Source organism: Oreochromis niloticus, linkage group LG12 (genome assembly GCF_001858045.2).
Source record: "Oreochromis niloticus isolate F11D_XX linkage group LG12, O_niloticus_UMD_NMBU, whole genome shotgun sequence".
NCBI classification, from domain to species: domain Eukaryota; kingdom Metazoa; phylum Chordata; class Actinopteri; order Cichliformes; family Cichlidae; genus Oreochromis; species Oreochromis niloticus.
The window spans coordinates 6481204-6500105 of NC_031977.2; the positions used below are offsets into that span (position 1 = coordinate 6481204).

An 18902-nucleotide genomic window follows, 5' to 3' on the forward strand; every position below is an offset into this window, starting at 1 on the left:
AGGTAATACGAGGGGACGAGCAAGATCTAAAGACTGAAAGTAAAGACGCCTTTTGGATATTTTTCAGTTACGTCTTAAGTAAATATTACCACAATTTCACAAATATGATATTTAATTACCTAAAAAATCATTCCCCACACCTTTTTAGTTTTTATTAACTACAATAATCTTGCAATGCTCTGTCCAAATGTGCTTATACAGCTTTATAGGCAGCTTCATGCAGACAGAATGAAGGCATCCAAATACAAAAAGCTCATTGCTCGTTTAATGTATCACCGCTTCAATTAGAGAAAAAAAGGATGGAATTGAGATTGTTTTAGAAAATTGGAACATTTATTTACACCAGCTGGTAGCAGAGACATACCAATACCACAAAATAATAACCTTTAAAGTCAAAGGTGTTTGCAAAACAAAGGTCCAATTTTCTGTAAAGGTGTAAAAGGATCCCCCGCCCTCCTCTGCGGTCTTCAGAGGGTAGTACTGTCAGATGTTTTACAGGACTGGCGTGCATCATCTGTTAACATGTCTTAATAAGGTCCCAAGAAGCACAAGGTGTTGTAACAACAATAACATGGCACCAGCCAGCTGGACATCTAGCAGCCTTTTACAAAGCACACTTGATCCGTTTGGCACAAGGGCCACTAACATTGGCTGTCAACAGCAGATTAAGTTTCTGTGGGAGAGGGGGAGGTTGAGACCCTGAAACATCCATGAAGACATTTGCTGGGAATGAGTGTCACACTCAAAAGTGAGCGGGCAGTGTGTCGTGTTACCTGCTAAAAAAGATATTAATCTTAAGCATCCAAATAATACAAGTTTTTGCCTTCAGATATGATGCAAAATTGATTCATGGTGAAAAAACAAAACAGAACAAATGAAGGCAATGAAGCTGGACAGACCAATTGCTCTTTTAAACTCCAACAGTCTACATAACTTTCCTAATTTACATTCATACTTTTCTTTCTGTCACAATGAAAACATGAGTCAAAATCATTATTAAATATATTTAATAGAAATACACAGAAAATATTAACAACTATCTTGAAATACGGATCCATTACAGTATTCCACAAGCAGAATATTTTGACTGTTTCAATGCAGTGGGGGCTCCCAGTGAATTCCAAAACTGGAATCTCAACCCATGCTCAAGGTCATGGTTGGCAGTGCCATTGGCAGTGCCAATAATAGTTGACTGTGGCCACATCCCAAGAGCACCACTTTGTATGCTGTTATCTTTGGACACTCTGATTGAAAGGAGTCTCCTGTGGGCCAGAGAAAGTGAAAACCCCTGTGCCGCTGCACGTGTTCTTTAAGTTGGCGATTCAAAAGCATCTTAAACCATGCCACCTCTTTAGGTTAGTGGTTTGGTTCTAAAGTTCCAAGTGAAACAACAGCTGAGTATAAAGAGAACAGAGAGATGAGGAAAATTAAGCCCGTGACAGAACGATGACAGAAACTCTGTTATGAGAACTCAGTGGGATCACAGCCCATCATTCCTAGATGACTCCTCACAGCACCAGCCTGTCCTCCCCTCCCTCCTGGATGATCTGACCGATAGACTCCCGGTTCTTTGCCCTTATAAAGCACTGCCTCTTGCACTCCATCAGCTGCTCTAGGTCACGCCACATCTTCACCTGCTCCATGTTGGCACTGTGGCTCTCCCGCACCATCTTCTGTTCCTCTCGCAACTTCTGCAGACCACACGTGAAAAGAGATATTGGTGAAAAGTACCCAGCGCAGGCTCCGTTTGCTCAAAATTAAATGAACCCCAACATGATCACATTTGTGCCAACCTGGTGCAAACAAAGGTATGTTAAATCTGTCTCGTTATGATATTCTACTGTCCTCTGAAGACCTGAGATAAAAACAACTGGCATTTATTTGAAAATAGAATTCAGATTAGATACTATATATCTTAATATAACCTCAACTCAGCAAACTAGATGTATATTTATGGCATTTCTAGAGAATTCTATAAGGAATTTGCTCGCACTTTTCTAAGGTAATACATAGAATTTACTTTTTGTTTTGTGTCTTGATGTGAATGTTCAGGTGTATCCATTACTTTACTTCCAAACCAAACTCTGTGAAACCTCCTTGGCTAACCTGTGTGTCCTCAGATCATGTTCTTGACAGAATAAAGGAATATGTTCAAGTATTGACCCATCCTAGCATCTGCTGGGTCAGCACTCGCTCAGCACACTTTTCTCACCTTGCCAAGTAACTCCTGTTCGGAAATATTCTTCATGTACACTTCCCTACAGTGAACAAGAGAAAGATTAGCAACATGCGTGGGACAGCCATTTCTCAAGCTGATTTCACCCCACGTATTAAAAATAAAGGTGTGTCATCACAACAGCAAGGAAACAGTGGCAGTAGATTAACTAGCTTTAATGTAATGAGAGCCTGCTGAAGTAAAAAAGGCCATTCATCTCGCAAGCAGCTGGCTGGCCTGGCTCAGCAGGCTCACCTGATGGCTTTCTTCTTCTCTTGCGGATCAGGGGACACGTAGGCCTTCATCTCCTCAGCTGCCCTCTGTATTTGCATCTCAAGGATCTGCCGAGGACAGAGAGGCAGAGATCCGAGTTTACAGTTTGTCCCAGTGGGTGCTTGTGGGGGCAGGTGGCTTACAAAATGCTGCAGCATTGTATGCACTCCTGTTTCTAATTTGGCTTGAAAACAGCGATAAGAGTGCACAGTCTTTGGTCCTGCTTTAAGTAACTACTGTATCTTTTCAAAATACTTGCCTCTGACATGGTGTTGATATAATGGTATCGGTTTTCCTTCTGTGCCATCTCATCTCTCAATGCTTTCACCTCCTGTGATTTAAAAAGAGAAGATGGAGGTTCTTATATAACCATGCTAAAGATCAAACATGTAATAACACACTGGAGAAAAAAAAGCATGAAAACTGCTGTGCACATGAAATTTTTGCACTATAATAATTATACCTGCTCCAGTTTTGATCTGTTGCTCTCCAAACCAGCAGCGCAGCTTTCGTACTGTGCCTTCTTTTCTTCATACTCTTGGCCTAACTCCTATGAAGAACCCGAGCAGGACACACCGGAACAGAAAAGCAAACCCATTACTAGACAGTCAGAACTGAGACAGATGCACTATTATCAACACTCGTGTCCCGCTCACAGCACCGTTTAATGTCAACAAAAGATCCCAGCTGTAGTTTTAGCACTTTAACTTCTTACAGAGTCTATTTATGTCTTCCTGTTGCAGCTCTTCATTAACAGACGTGACCCATTGAGATGTAAGAGCAATTCTGGGCACACATGTAGGAAAATTAAATCCTCTGCTCTAGCTCAGGGATGCAGGATGCTTTCCCATCATACATTTATTTATGGACTATGTAAATTACTCCTAATGGATCTTGTCCATGGTAGCATAATATACAAATGAACTTCTACTTGTTTGCAGAGACAGAATTAGGACCCACCGAAGATATTTTGGAGCATGAATTACCCACTCTTTCTGAAAGTTATACTCCGTAGTGAAAAATCCGTACAAAATTCTTGCCAGGATCCTTTTCCTGACAGGCTGGGTGTTAAAGAGGGATGCTGTTTTGTCATGTGAGCTGAAGGTCCTTGTTTCAGTGTGGTCAGGAGGCCAACTGTCTTTACAAACACCGTTTGATGTGCCGTGAGGTTTCTTTGAAGTTCTCGTTTAATAATTCAGATGATGCTCACCTGACTCTGCTGTCTCAGCGACCTCAGTTCTTTAATAATTGGTGCTAGCGCAGACTTCTTCTCCACTATCATTGAGTTTAACTTCTTCACCTGCAAAAAACACAAGATAACGGCACACACTGCATTAAGAATAAAAACAAAACAACACAAAAAAGGAGTCCTACAATAATCACACACACGTACCCTTGTATGCATTCAGAGTCTTGAGAGTAAACAGCAGGTAATACGACTGTGATGAAGTTAGACAGCATTGTCAACCAGATCCAGCAAATCAGATCAACATTTGGAGAAAGTGCCTGTAGCGTGTGTGTAAGTAGGTAAGTATTGATTGAAACATTCCAGATTTCAGTTTTATGGGTTTGAAATGCCATTTTTAAATTTCAGTGTAACAGCGTCCTTTCAGCATGGATCCAGGTATATTTGATATCATCATTAACGAGCAATCTTACAGTCTGCAGAAGTACACACGCTACCGAATTCTTAAAAAACATCACAACTGATGTCCTGGGCTTCCACACAAAAGGATGATGATGGAAGTTATGAACTAGTATTCTTGTTGTAACTGCCCATTACTGATAACAATAAAATCACACTTTCAGCTTTAATTAAATATCCCGAGCATCAACACAGAGGTTATTATTTGCTAACTTGTGCTGAAATTTCAGTTGGCTGTAGTTATTTTAGACTTTCATAAACTCCCTAAAGGCCAAACTCCAGGGAAAGTGCAGATAAATAAATGGTGGCTAAATAAATAGTTCAAATCATGGACTGTGTGTGTGTGCATGCTGGTTCACTGTCCAGCTCAGGACAGGATCATAAATTCCACCTTTTCCCTGCTGTGGGAAAACAAAATGTGGGCGGTAAAAGAAGAAAAAAAAAAGTCTATTACAAATTACAGTGAGCCGGTATCCACAATACGAGGGCCCTAAAACTGAATCAGCTAAATGGGCTTCATTCAATTAAACTGTATAACTGGTGCTTTTCTTTTCAGTGGCATATCATACTCTCCCACACACACACACACATACACACACACACACACGCACACAGTTAAAGTTAAAGTTAAAGTTATGCTTTAACTGACAACACTGGAGACAATCATGTCATTTAAGTTCACTTTATCATCAATGCTAACAGTATTTGTTGGCACATGTGCAATAAGCCTTTTACGCCTATGGTGGATACTGCATGCTTGTCGGGGTTCTGTCTGTAACTGTGTTGGCTACGTCTGAATGAAGATGTGAAGAACATTAAATTGGACCTGCTCTGCTTTTCCTTATTTTCTGTCATAAATACAATGTTCCAATGGTGGATGCTCATATGTTCTTATGAGCATCCACCATGGCTAAAAGTTCAAATAATGAGGTCTGTATGTGTACAAGTAACCCATGTCAATCAAAAGCTCAGCGTGCAGACTGCATTAAACACTCAGTTGTTTCTACTCCTGGCTTTGTATGAACTCACTGAGAACAGACTAAATAATCAGTAATCAGTATGTATCTATAGTAACTACTAAGCCTACAGTAAGTCAAATAGCACTTCAGAGTTAAAAAAAACAAAAAGTATAGTCACCATTTCAGACATGTCATCCAGAGTGCGGCCCTTCTTCTCATCTAGCTCACTCTTGATGGCAGAAACCCTCTCCAGCTCTTCCTGAGTATCACTGTAGCCAGAGATACCCTTCTCAGCCTCCACGGTTTGCTTTAAAACACAGCACAAATAGTCAGATATTGTTTTTTGATGATTAGGAATATTGTCTTTGATTTCAGACATACCACCCAAATTCCCCCAATTGTTGGGATTCTGCATAAAACACAAATGAATACAAAACGCAGCAATTTGAAAATCTCATAAATCCATATCAACATTTGATAGGTTTTAATACTCCAGTTTGAATAAAATGTGGGTTTATGAGATTTGCAAGTCACTGCATTCTGTGTTCATTTACAATTTATTTATTTCATGGAACTGGGGCTGAATATTGCTCCACGTAAAATTAACATTAACACGGTGTCTGTTATTTGATCTCTATAATGCATTAGGAGGTATGATGCTTAAAAAAAGGGGGGGGGCTCATATGCAAGACATTTTTCCAACCAGAAATGTGATCAGAAGGAAAACGTCCATTGCTTTATCAAATCCTTGTGTGGGATGCAGACAGAGGAAGAGCAGCAGATGGAACCGTCAGAAATAGTAGCTCAGCCTGCGTCAGAGAGCCCATCAACAAGTCAGGTGCTGGGACCACACAAAGGTGTGAAGCCCTTTCTAGGAAGCTTCTACCACTTCACTGCTAGCAGAGAGTATGTGAATGGGGGGATCAAGTGAAAACAACACATTTGGACTGGCAGTATGACGAAGGGGGAGGAGGTGGGGCAGTTATTGTATGAATATGACGGTTCAGAGAGGACAGCAGGAGCAGTTAGGAAGATTTCTCTGGTCCAGGTCCAAATGCTTAATATTAAATTATTACTGAAGGGTTTCTTTAATGAGACTTCCCTTGTGCTCTGTTTATTTAAGTATATCACGGTAAGCCTATGTGGGATTTACTGTTGACTTTCCTTATGGTTTGTGCTGTAGCATCACAATAGTCTTCAGAAAGTAAAGTAAAGATGTGGATCCCAGTCCTTCCTCTGCTTTATTGTAAAGAAATGAATGGTTCTGCTTCTCTCACGTGAAATTCAAAATCAGGAATTACCAGTTTCTGCTGGACAGCATCATGTCTCTGCTTGAGAATCTCCTCTGTGCGCTGCACGACTCCATAATCTGCTTTCAGCTCAGCGATTTCCTGGCGTTTCTTCTTGTATACTGTTCCCTTGCTGCGGAGTTTCGCCACTAATCGTTTCATCTTAGAAGAACAATGAAACAGAATTCGGCATTAGTCACAAATGTGAAAGAACACATTATGGACATGCCTGGAAGTCCTGGATAAACATATTTTGGGCAGACAGAATGTAAAGGAAAGAGGCCAGTCAGTGCCTTTCTACTGTATGTGTTATTTGTGTGTTCTCCCAGTGGCTGCATGGGTTCTCTCCAGGTACTCCGGCCTACTCCCACAGTCCAAAGACATGCTTGTTTGCTTAATTAGTGAATCTGAATTAGCTGTAGCTGTGAACAAGATCACTTAGTGTTACTCAAAGGTTGCATGAAAATACCCAGCAGCTCTATATTCAATATCCTTTGTCCAATATGTCCACCATCCCTCCTCTACACATGCCCAAACCATCCCCGCCTTACCTCTCTGTCTCCAAACAACTCAACCTGACTGTACCTCTGATGTGTTCATTTCTAGTACTTCCCTCGCTTCCATCAAAGATTTTAGCATCAACTCTGGCACTTACAGCTCTGCCTCCTGTCTTTTTTTCCAGTGCCACCATCTGCTAACATTAAATCATAGCAGGTGTCACTGCCGTCTTGTAAACCTCCCTTTCACTCTCACTGCTATCCTAATGTCAAATGTCACCTCTGATACTCGTCCCCAGCCACCCTGCCTGCACTCTCCTTCACCTCTCTTGTGAGCTGGTGATCCCAGATCCCAGATATGTGAACTCAACTAACTTTACTACCTCTACTTGCTACTTCACCTTTCCACCTGCCATGTATCAATTCTGTCTTACTAATACCGACTTTCATTCCTCTTCTCTCTAGATCATACATCCAGGAAAGAAGACAAATTTCCTTGTTATCTTTCCACACCAAATATCTTCTTGGTAGTTTTCCTCACCAATTCATCTGGTAACTCTTCGCTACTTTCTAGAGCCTGTCTCAAATCCTGCCTGAACTTTGGCTCAACATTCTTCCTTCTTCGGCTTCCACCATTTAATATTTGCCTCTGGCTTCACTTGCTTCTTCTTCTTGATGTGATCCTACAGACTCAGATTCTCCCTGGACCCCACCTTGCAGTCTCCTAACTCTTTCATACTGTACCTTCTGCATAGAATATAGTCCATCTGCATGCACCTCCTCCACTCATTTACATCACCTCTTAAAGTATGTGATCAGCACAGTTTTACCATTTGTCTTTCTGCATTTCTATCCTTAATACCATCCCAACCCAACAGCTCCCCCTCACCTCTGTCCTTTATCTACATGTCCACTGAAGTCTCCTCCAAACACCACTCCCTCCCCTCTCTGCCACTTCCTTTCCCTCTTCTACCTAATATTCAATTTGTTGGGCACACACACTAACAACATTCATCATCACCCCTTCAATTTCAAGCTTCAAGCTCATCATCCTATCTGAGACTCTCTTCACCTCCACAACACTATTCACTTACTCTTCGTGCAAGCTCACCCTTGCTCATTTCTCTTCATATCTACATTATGGTGGAACAGCTTGAGTACATCTCTAATGCTTCTGACCTTGTTTCCCTGTAAGTAGTCTCCTGCACAATACATCCACCTTCCTTTTTTCCCATCATGTCAGCCAGGTCTCTCCCTCTACCAATCATAATCCCTACATTTAAGGTCCCTATTCACACCCCCACACTCGTGCCTTTCCTTCTCTCACTACCTCCGAACACGCTTCCCCTCTCCTCTGCCTTTGTCATCGGCCAACAGTAGCACAGTTTCCACTGGCACACTGGTGGCCAACAGTACTGGAGGTGGTTGTTGTTGACCTGGGGCCCCGACCGATCCGGTATGGAAGTCTCGCTCTTGATGACCTGCCTGTTTGATTTGGCAAAGATTTTACGTCACCTGCACTTCCTCATGCGACCCTCCCCATTTATCTAATGTAAATATTGATTACAGGTCATTCAAAATAACAAGACACATACATTTTGATATTACTGATGGTTCTGTGAAGCACATTAAAACCTGCTGTAACAAAGAAAGTGTAAAGTTCATATGGAAAGTGCAATGAAAGAGGCCTAAACACAGTTTATATTTGGAGGCATGGTGTCCGGCACAGCTGTGATACTATGAAAGGCTACAGGAGAAGACAATGGCTTGAGCCAGGGGAGGGAAGGGATTAGAGAACAGCAGCGGCTGCAGGAGGAGGCCTGGAGGCCATGCTATGATCTGAAAGAGTCACCCGATCCTTTGAGAGTCACAGCCAGCTATGTGCAGCAAACAGCTTCATCTGACAGAATAACTGCTTTAAGTGGATGCTCACTTACTCCCCACCCCAAATGTCTGCTGGGACACACTGAAACTCCTCCACAATGAAGAGCAGCTATAAATGAACACGGACACAGAAGAACAGCCCCAGAAATCACAGAATGTGCTTCATGTGGATCAATGCGTGTGTTTGTGTGCACATTTATTCTTTGTGTATTTTCGGACGTCAAGGGCAGACGTGACTGCAAGAGGAATTAACACAGCAGAATTATACTGCATAGTGTTCCTGACACTGTATCCCCAAAACAACTGCTGTTAAAATGGACGGCGGCTCATTCGACAGTACACCCACACACATGCAGACCAGTTAACAAAACCCTCAACTGTGCAGTGTATGCTCCAAATAACTGCACGTGGGACAAACAGCAGGAAATCAAAATAAATCCACATTATTTGTAGTTTTAAAAAAAAAAAAGCGTTAGCCAGATTTGCAACTGAAGTAAGACTAAATTTAACCAGAGTGACGAGGATGCTGGATAAAATGGTTTCTTGTTACTTTCCAACCAATGACGAACAGATGCAGTCATCCCCCCTCAGAGAGACCCTGCAGTTGGTGGGCGGCATGTGATGACACGTAATGGTCAGAATGGAAAATACCTCTGATAAAGTGATCATCTCCACTGCGGCTGATAGCCCGAAACTACAGGAGGAGTCTGATAAGCCGCGTTTGACAAAACATTTTCCATTCACTTCATTCATGTGTCGTCTCAAGGGCCTCTTTGTTTCTACAAACAGCTCTCTAATTTCAGTTAAAGAGTCTCAAATTGATTGTAATACACTGTCATGACTAATGTAAAATATAATAGCGTGCCTCATACTTCACTGTTTCTAACTATATTTCTTCCAGTGGTGGAGAGTTTGTGTCTATTTTTTGTGTAACCAAACACGTCCATTTGTCACATTTGTTTAAAATAATGATGCAATATAATAACGTATTTTACTATTAATGTAGTTATGCTTAAGGTGATTAAAAAAGCTGTGTAAGAAATCAGAGCTAAACATATTCATCACATTTTCCACATCAGCAACTTCATGCATTCCCTTGCCAACGCAGTGCATGCAGCTTGTTCTGTGGTTCAAAAGGCTGCCATATAAAAATGTGTTCCCTCAGCTGAGAATCTGCATCTCTCTAACAGTATGCTCCCAGGAAAAGAATTTGCAAAAGTGCCGCGTTTCCATTTTACATTAAACAGAAACTCTGCGAGGTCTGTTGTGTTTCCATCATATGCTACAGTATCGCCTCTTTTCCACTAACACAATGTCAGTGCAGAGGTGTTTTGGCCTGGCTGCCTTAGGGGGAACAGCCTGGATTTCAACAGCTTTCAGGGCTCATCACTACATGCTTTTACTGGTTGTGCTAACAATTTGGGGATGAAAATCACAGTGTACAAAATCGTTTTTTGTTTTTGTTTTTAGGGATCCAACTTTGGGCCCAGCAATATTGCTATGCTGTGCTGGTGTCAGCTTTAGGAAACCATGGAAACTAATTCTAGAAAATTGAGCTCTGATGGTCCCAGTGCAGCTCTCATTCATTAGCATCTCTCTGCACTTTCAGAGCAGTCCCTGTCACCTCTGTAACTTTAAATTTGGTCTACTGGCCAGCTGAGAAGTGATTACTCAAGTCTTTTTTGATTCAAGCGCCAGATTTTGTTTAAGTTTATTCTATGTTAAGTTCACTTCTACTGATCAGCATGACAGCTCAGAGTAAACCATACCATGTGTCTGAAAGGACAAGGAGTACATCTTGTCATGGGATATAAATAGAGAGCAAAGTCTCTATACCCAAAGACTGCTCAAGGTTTTTTTTGTCCAGCTGACTTGAATTAGGAGACTGATTACACTAAAGATTAAGAAAAAGGCCAACTTTCAGGAAGTTTGTCCAGTACAATCCTTGTTCTGGACATTCTCTCTTTTGTGTTCTATTTATGACTGTGCATGGGAATGTGGGGGAGAGTAGGGAAAAGGGATAAGTAACATTAGACAGTGAGCCTGTCTGTGTTTGGATAAGAACAAAAATAGCCTCTTGTGTTTTCTGTGGATTGCAAATCTTCTAGCACTTTCTTTGATAAAGCTGGAGATGATAGCGGTTACCTCGAACACACAGACAGTGTCCTGTTTCTAAAAACTCCTTTTTTGTGGAGCCAAAAAAACAAAACAAAAAACACACACGTACACACACACAAAAGAATCCTCAGCAAATATTGCAATGATTTGTGAGTGTGTGAACCGGCAGTGTACCTCATCACCACGAATGACCTCTTCCCCATCTGAGCCTTGTGTCTGGTTTGTCCTCTGCCTCAGCTCCCTCTCTGCCGCAGCCAGCTCCTCCCTTGCTTCCTGAAGCTCCTCTGCCTTTGACTCCTTCCTTCGAGCGATGATGGAGGCCTACAAGGGTCAGGTTATAGACATAAACAAACACGATAAATCCATGGAAAATATGAGAAAATGAAAGAGCTGAAAAAAATACAACATTTTTCCTATGACACACACTGAGAACAGAATAAAGATCGCTAGTGTTCAGTCGTTGACCTTTCAAATGAAAAATATCTTTCTGTCTCTTCCTCTTATCCTAAGAACAGATGGACAAAGGGATGAATGATTGCACAATATACATCTTTAGAGTGAAAAACCTTAAGAATTTGAATTTTCTGAAATAAACACAGGGTCACAGTAAGACGTTTTGCATTCAGACCTGTCCTTTGGTCTCTTTGCATGTTCTACACACACTTATGTAAGCTCCATTTGCTCAGCAATCTATCTTTCCTCCAACTCTGTTATGAATATAATTCTATGAGTCCCTTTTGTGGATTCTGAAAGGTCTCTGTTCCATAAACATCGAAAATTTCAATTTGTATGGTGTGTGCAGTAAGTAAGTACTTGTGCAGACATGCCCCCTTTATCATAGCACAAATTGCACATCCTGGATTCCTCTCCTTGTGTCTCTTACCATAGATGTGAGCGGAAGAGGCAATTAACAAAATGAGACATTGCTCCCCCCGAGCCTCATTTTAAAGTAATTAAATATGATGTTTGGCATAACTGTATCAAAACTTGTTTGGTTATTGCTTGGCTACAACTTCATATTATGATCTCAGAAGTAAAAGTGTTCTTAACATGAATTACATTAAGGTTCCTTTTAACCTGTGGGAAAAAATGTAGCTGATTAAAGAGTCAAAACTAGACAGGACAATGAATACGACTGAAAGAATGAACACAGTCAGCACCTGTTGTCTGTAAAGGGAGAGTTTGTCATCCATGGGGTCATATCTCATCATCCTCTTCTCAATCAGCTGGTTTATCCGAGAATCTGCTTCTTTAATCTGTGAAAGAGTAAATTAAAAGACATTTAGAATCTTGAAGGAACACAAGCATAATATCACACCCTGGTCCTCCAGACCTTGTCCTCCAGCTCCTGGAGGTCAGCCTGGCCCATCGCAGGCTCTGATGCCACCTTCTGCAGGAACTGCACGGTACGCCTCATGCCCTCCAGCTCCTTGGGAAGCTTCTCAGAGACCATGTAGGAGTTGATCTTGATCTCCTCTTCGAGTCGCTTCATTAAGCCTGAATGAAGGGGACAAAGAGACCAATCTTTTCTTTAAGCTATTTCAAACCTCTTTCAGGCATTCAGTGCCTAAAAACAAGACTATATGGTAAAACAAAGTATTCTGCCAAAATGTTATTGTAGAAAGACAAGCGCTTACTAAATGTATACTAAACATCAGCAGCCCCATTTAGCGATCCTAAAAAATTTGTAGCGCTTCTGATTATTGACTTTAATTGTGCAGGTCTATCTCAGTCTGCACTGCAGTCGTTTTAGAAACTGCAAATGTGTAAATCTCTCATTTGGCTAAAGACGCCAACAGCAGTTGAGAACAAAAGGCGACAATTTCAACATCAGATAAGCTCTATTAGAGCACTTCAAAGATCAGCATAATCAGAGGGTCTCAGCAGATGAAAGCCCGTTAGCAGAGAGACACCCGCATCACACTCTGTTGTGACCTTGCATCCACCCATCCAGCTGTATGCATCTAGCAGGGACATGGCTACTCACTCTCTGGATTGGCATCTGCTGCAGCTTGCCGCAAATCCTTCAACTGCTGCTCTGATCTCAGCCGCCTCTGCTCAGCCTGAAACAGCTGAACACACAAAAACAGTCACAGATACAGGCACTGTCAGGAAATCAGAGCACTATTTTCATACGAAATCATCTTCCTGTTTTCTGCATTGATGTGCCAGTTTTCAGTCTATAAAATATCTAGAAACAATGAACGTGAAAATAAAAACAAGACTTTAACATGTGTTAGTCAGCCTGAGGCAGCAGTCGTGGATGTGTTTGATGGCGATGAGACTGTGTGCCAACTGTTTGCAATGCTGTATCGTATTTTTGTGCTGTTGTGAACGTCTTATGTTAAATGCTAAACTCTGACAAATGCCACATGTACTGCAATACAAACACTAAATTAAATCTGAAATTATTTAAACAATAAAAACTAAACAAAACCAAACTGAAAATAGAAAACTTACTCAGTTAAGTAAGTCCTTCTAGAATCTAGTTTTGCCACCTGGCAGTCACACTGCAAATCCTCTGAGCACCTATTTGGGCAGTTATTTTAAAGCATTAAACTATAGACATAACACTCATTTTATATCATTTGTTGCATACAGCTCACTGTGTGGGAGGGACCAGTGAAACTCTGTTTTGTCAGTGTATAGAAGACAGAAATCTGTCACCTCAACTAAAAAAAGGCTTAAATTTAAGAAATAATTATATAAAATTACAGTAAAAGTTCTGGTAGCTCATTGCCCAGAATATCCTGTAATTATAATTATTTGTTAATGTACAGAAAATATCCTTGTTCTGTTTTGTCGTTGTTTCTCTATTAGTTAATGACATTGGTGTAGTATGAATGGTCATGGGTGAGGGCTACATCAGCAGGAAAAGCTGTAAAACTTACAAACACACACAAAATTTATGCCCTCCTTTACAGTGTTCAAAGCCAGCCTGGACTCTTTGGTGGGCTGATTCTGTGTGACAACGCTCACTAAACACTAACAAAAATAGTCACAGACAGATAATTATTATAGAATCAACAGCCAAAAGTGATCAAAAGGTGCTTACAAAGGTTGCCCAAAATGGCCCAAGATAAGGTTTCCAAAAGCTTTTTCCCAAGAAATTATATTTCTACGATCATTGTTGTTCTTACAGAATTCCTACACAGATTTCAGTTCAGTTTCTTTCTTGTGATGTATCAGCCAAAACTAAACTGAAATGAAAACAAAAAACTAAAACAAACAATAAAAACTCTGTGAGCAGAAAACTCCACATTAAATCCAAACCCAGATTTTGCCAGACAGTTTTTTTTTTTTTTTTAACTCCATCCAGCAAGAAAGGAGAAGCAAAAGACAGTGAGAAAAGGCAGTGCGCATAACCACAAACTTGTTTAACTTGACTGTCATGACTTGCTAAAATATACTGTCATGAACAAAAGCGCTGATAAATGACACAAGTAATCCCAAGTATTTACCTGATTCTTTTGCTCTTGCTTCTGGTGAGTCAGCGCCTCCTCCCTCTCCTTCTCCACCCGCAGCTGCCTGGCCTGCTCCAGCATCCGCTGATGGTTAGACACCGACTCCACCTAGTGGAAAGAAAACACCATTCAGTGCTGCGGCAGTCATCGGAGGGTCAGCAAAAATAACTGCGACTCTCTGAGAGTCAGGTTTCACCTTTTAACAGGGCCTGTAAGTAAGACCTAGAAATTCAGCACCTCATTACTTCTAGCCTTGTTAAGCAGCCTTGGAGCCTGTCACATCCCTGTCAGGTTTATTAGAGGAGCTGATAATATATGTTTGAGGTCATGTTTTCATTCCACAGTCAATTCTAAAGCCTTCCAAGCATTGCAGGAGTACCGCAGCCTCCCAGAGCAGTCTGCCTTACCCTCTTCTTCAGCCTCTCCACACGTTTGATGAGCTGGTCTTTCTCTTCCTCCATGGCACTAATGTCCTGTTATTGCAGAAAAGATCAATTAATGTCATGAATGTCAGTTAAGCTTATGAAAAAGTTCTGTATTATTTATTACACAACAAATATAAATGAAAATCAATATGTGAGTTTCATACTGACGAAAGATTATAATCAGTAACTTCTAACAAGCAGTGTAGTTAGAAGCAGTAAAGTGTAGTAAAGTGTAGTAAAGAGTAAAGCGTGACTACAGTGTGAAAAAGTGTTTGCATCCTTCCTGATTTTCTAGTGTTTTGCATATTTTCCACACTTACATGTTTCAGGTCAAACACATTTTAACATTAGACAAAGATAACCAGAGTAAATAGAAAATGCAGTTTTTTAACGATGATTTCATTGATTAAGGGAGAAAAGTTTTTCAGACTTACCTGGTCCTGTGTGGAAAAGTAATTGCCCCTCATGTTAAATCAAGAATTAACTCTGATAAACCACATTTTTGGAAATCTGTGTTCAGTTTCACTTAACACAGTCAGGACTGATTACTGACAGACCTGTAGAATGAAGAAATTATTTAAATAGAACCAGTCTGACGGCTGAAGCAGGCACAAATATCTTAAAAAACAACACATCATGCCACGATCTAAAGAAACACCTGAGAAACAAAGTCACTGCCATCTATCAGTCTGGAAAAGGTTACAAAACAATTTCTAATGCTTTGGGACTCCAGAGAACCACAGTGAGAACCATTAGATACAAATGAAAGAAATCTGGAACTAACAAACCTTCCCAAGAGTCACCGGCCTACCAAAAGGACTCCAAGGACACATCGATGACTCATGCAGGTGGTCACAAAAGAACCCAGAAGAACTTTAAGAACCACAGCCTTCACAGTCTCAGTTAAGGTCAGAGTTCATGATTCAACAATAAGAAAGAGACTGGGCAAAAATGGCACGCATGGGAGAGTTTAAGGAGAAAACAATTGCTGACCAAAAAGAATAAAGGCTCGTGTCACATTTTCTAAAAGAACTACGAAAATAAAAGGTACATCATACCAACAGTAAAACCTGGAGGTGGTATTGTGATGGTTTGGGCTGTTTTGCTGCCTCAGAACCTGGAAGACTTGCAGTAGTAAATGGAACTATGAATTCTGCCGTCTACCAAAACATCTCAAAGGAGAATGACGGGCATTTGTTCGTAACCTCAAGCTGAAGTGCCCTTGGATTTGCAGCAGGACAATAATCCAAATCACACCAACAAGTCCACCTCTGAATGGTTTAAGAAAAAAAACACAACAATTTTGAAGTGGCTTAGTCAAAGACCTGACCTGAACCCGATTGAGATGCCTTGAAAAGGAAGTTCATGGTCAAAAACCCTCCAGTTTCACTGAGTTACAACAATTCTGCAAAGAGGAGTGGGCCAAAATTCCTCCATAGAGCTGCAGACTCATTGCCAGTTATCGCAAACACTTGATTGCAGTTGTTGCTGCCAAGGGTGGCCCAACCAGTTATTAGGCTTAGGGGGAATCACTTTTTCACACAGGGCCATCCAGGTTTGGATTTTTTTCCCCTTAATAATAAACACCTTCATTTAGAAACTGCATTTTGCGTTTACGTGTGTTATCTTTGTCTGAATATTTAAATTTGTTTGATGATCTGAAACATTTAAGTGTGACGAACATACAAAAAATAAATAAATAAAAAAATCAGGAAGGGAGCAAACACTTTTTCACATCACTGTATTTGTTACCCTTCTTATTTCTGCTGTGGAGAAGCCCGAAGTCCTCAGCTGCTCACACTCCTTATGATAAGTCTTAAATCCTTCCACCAGCTCTTCATACTGTCAACACACATAATTTACCTTTTTATTAAAATAGCAGTTCCAGTAATGCAGGAGTGGTATGTATCTTTAATATAAGATAAGATAAGATAAGATAACCTTTATTAGTCCCACATGTGGGAAATTTGTTTTGTCACAGCAGGAAGTGGACAGTGCAAAAGTTATGAAGCAAAAATTTGAATAAAATAAAATAAGAATAAATACAGTACACAACTGTACAGAATAGAATAAAATAAAATACTATATACAGTAGAATAAAATAGAATAAAATATACAATAAGATAGAAATAGAATACAAATGCTATATACAACTGAGTAAAAAATACAACGATGCCAGGAAGATTATTGCACTTAGTGTTATTGCACATGTGTGTGTTTGATCAGTTAAAGTCTTTGTTGTGGAGTCTGACAGCAGTGGGGAGGAAAGACCTGCGAAATCTCTCCGTCCCGCACCGTGGGTGCCGCAGTCTCCCACTGAAGGAGTATGGTGACAAACCTGGTGATAAGTGTCATTGATGATATCGTCCTGCAGAAAATCTGCAGGCACCTCGAGCTTAACAAGAAAACGAGCCAAGTAAGCCCTCTTCTTCAGCTCAGGGACTCTCTGCAGCAGCCAGTGGAGGATTGGGTGAATCACAGGTTTGCTGCCAGTCACCAGACCCTGTCTGAAGCTGCTTCTGCAGGGAGGGATGAAGGAGGAGAGCTGATTCAAACTGCAGAAGGTGAATGCTAAAACACGGAAGATCCACTGCTGCGTTTCACTGGTAGTGAGATGATTACAAGATTTAAGGTACTTTATTTATGTGAATTCACTGTAAACAGTGAAAACTAAGGAAAAGGTGAAAAAATGAGAGCTCTATGAATGATGCACATGTCGAGTTTAATTTTGTCAATTTAATTTAATTTGATTTATACAGTGCTAGTTCACAGCAGCCATCATTTTATGGTGTTTTGTACCATAAGCTAACAACCCTACGATATTAAAGAGAAAAGCAGAACAGCCCCACAGTCCTCTGTGAGCAAGCAATTGAAGAGTGGAAAGAGATGAAAGGATTGCTCAGTACACCACGATGGTTCAGGCTCACCTGATCCAGCCCTCACTATACAAGCTTTAACAATAAGTAAAATTTGGAGCCTAATCTACAAAGTCAAGAGGGTGCGCGTCTCCCAGAGTTACCCTGAAACTGTTTTATGTTATAGATGTTGAATTAAAAAAACAAACTAACAGAACACTTTGAGTGAAACAAGAAAGATCGTACAAAGACAATTCGTCAACATTATAAACATCAGAATTAGATAAGGGGAAATTTAGCTGAAAGTGTCTGCAGATACTTACACATCAGAAATGTTGCCAGGAGGTTTGTATTTCAGCATCCCCAGCAAAGCACATATTCTCTTCACAGTCTGTTCAGGCATTTCTTCACGGATGTCTATGGCTTGCTATAATGATAAACATCAGTAAGCGGCGTCCCACGTTATTTCTATGAACACCACACATAATCACTCGGTGTTCAACCTTAAAAACAGTGTAATTAACTTTAGCGTCTAGTGTTGGTAAAAGTATCTGATAAAAATATGCGTTCACCTTTGGGTCGATTTCAGCCAGAACGTCGTTTAAAATCTGCAACAGCTGCATCGGTTCAAGCGAGTCAAACGTGATTAGATTGAAGTTCTTCTTGAATGGCTCCCTGTTCAGCTGTTCGACGATGAATTTCAACTGTTCGCTCATCTTGGAAAATTGGGATTTGATGCACTCAGTGGCTCTTCTTTACTTGATTAGCCAGCTAACGCTAACGTAACTACGCTTTCTGTCGTCGACTAAGTTAGCTTAGCTCGCAAACCCGTAAAATAATTATTAAAAATCTTGCTGGTTGCGCTAGGAAATCACTATTCAGAAATTATAACAACAATTGTAAATCGTCTTACAGAAGTTTTAAGCAGCTAGTTAATTAGCAGAAGGAAAGGCAACGGTTACTGTGGAAACCATTCAGACGGCGTCGCTGATTGGTTGCTAACCGGAAGTCGCTCTTACGGTCCGTTCAAGAGTTGTGTTCAGCTAACCAAAAATATAGTTTTGGTTCAACGGACAAAACACTGGCGGAATAAAAGTATTCTACAATCACTGGTCAGAGGAGTAAATGAAGAAAACCTCAGTCTAATGTCATTCGCGATCGAAATATATGAGCGCAATGCCATATGTAAACCCTTTGCCTGAGGTGAACATATCAAATAAGTTCAATTCCCCAAGCTAAAGTGAATAAAAACGCAATTTTCTTGAATATGTAGTGAAA

The 18902-nt window shown here is 40.6% G+C and overlaps 1 protein-coding gene across 1 annotated transcript; it reads right to left on the minus strand.

Moving 5' to 3' along the window:
• Positions 1-990: 990 nt before the first annotated feature.
• ift81 (intraflagellar transport 81 homolog) lies at positions 991-18812 on the minus strand. Its single transcript, XM_003448595.5, has 18 exons — positions 18197-18812; positions 17948-18051; positions 17108-17288; positions 16522-16611; positions 14752-14817; positions 14342-14452; positions 12868-12952; positions 12214-12377; positions 12041-12136; positions 11055-11201; positions 6394-6543; positions 5271-5399; positions 3699-3788; positions 2952-3038; positions 2748-2819; positions 2471-2556; positions 2213-2258; positions 991-1691 (listed from the first exon to the last, which is right to left on the minus strand). Exons 1-18 carry the CDS (start codon positions 18338-18340, stop codon positions 1509-1511), a joined length of 2031 nt encoding a protein of 676 aa, XP_003448643.1. The 5' UTR covers positions 18341-18812; the 3' UTR covers positions 991-1508.
• Between the last annotated feature and the right edge of the window lie 90 nt (positions 18813-18902).

Excerpts from the sequence above, each read along its gene's own strand:
- ift81 (XM_003448595.5), bottom strand. The coding sequence starts at position 18,340 with ATGAGCGAACAGTTGAAATTCATCGTCGAACAGCTGAACAGGGAGCCA. Across the intron at positions 14,818-16,521 it reads CCACAGCAGAAATAAGAAGG|GACATTAGTGCCATGGAGGA; the intron begins GTAACAAATACA and ends CTGCAATAACAG. Across the intron at positions 2,259-2,470 it reads GAGAAGAAGAAAGCCATCAG|GGAAGTGTACATGAAGAATA; the intron begins GTGAGCCTGCTG and ends TGTTCACTGTAG.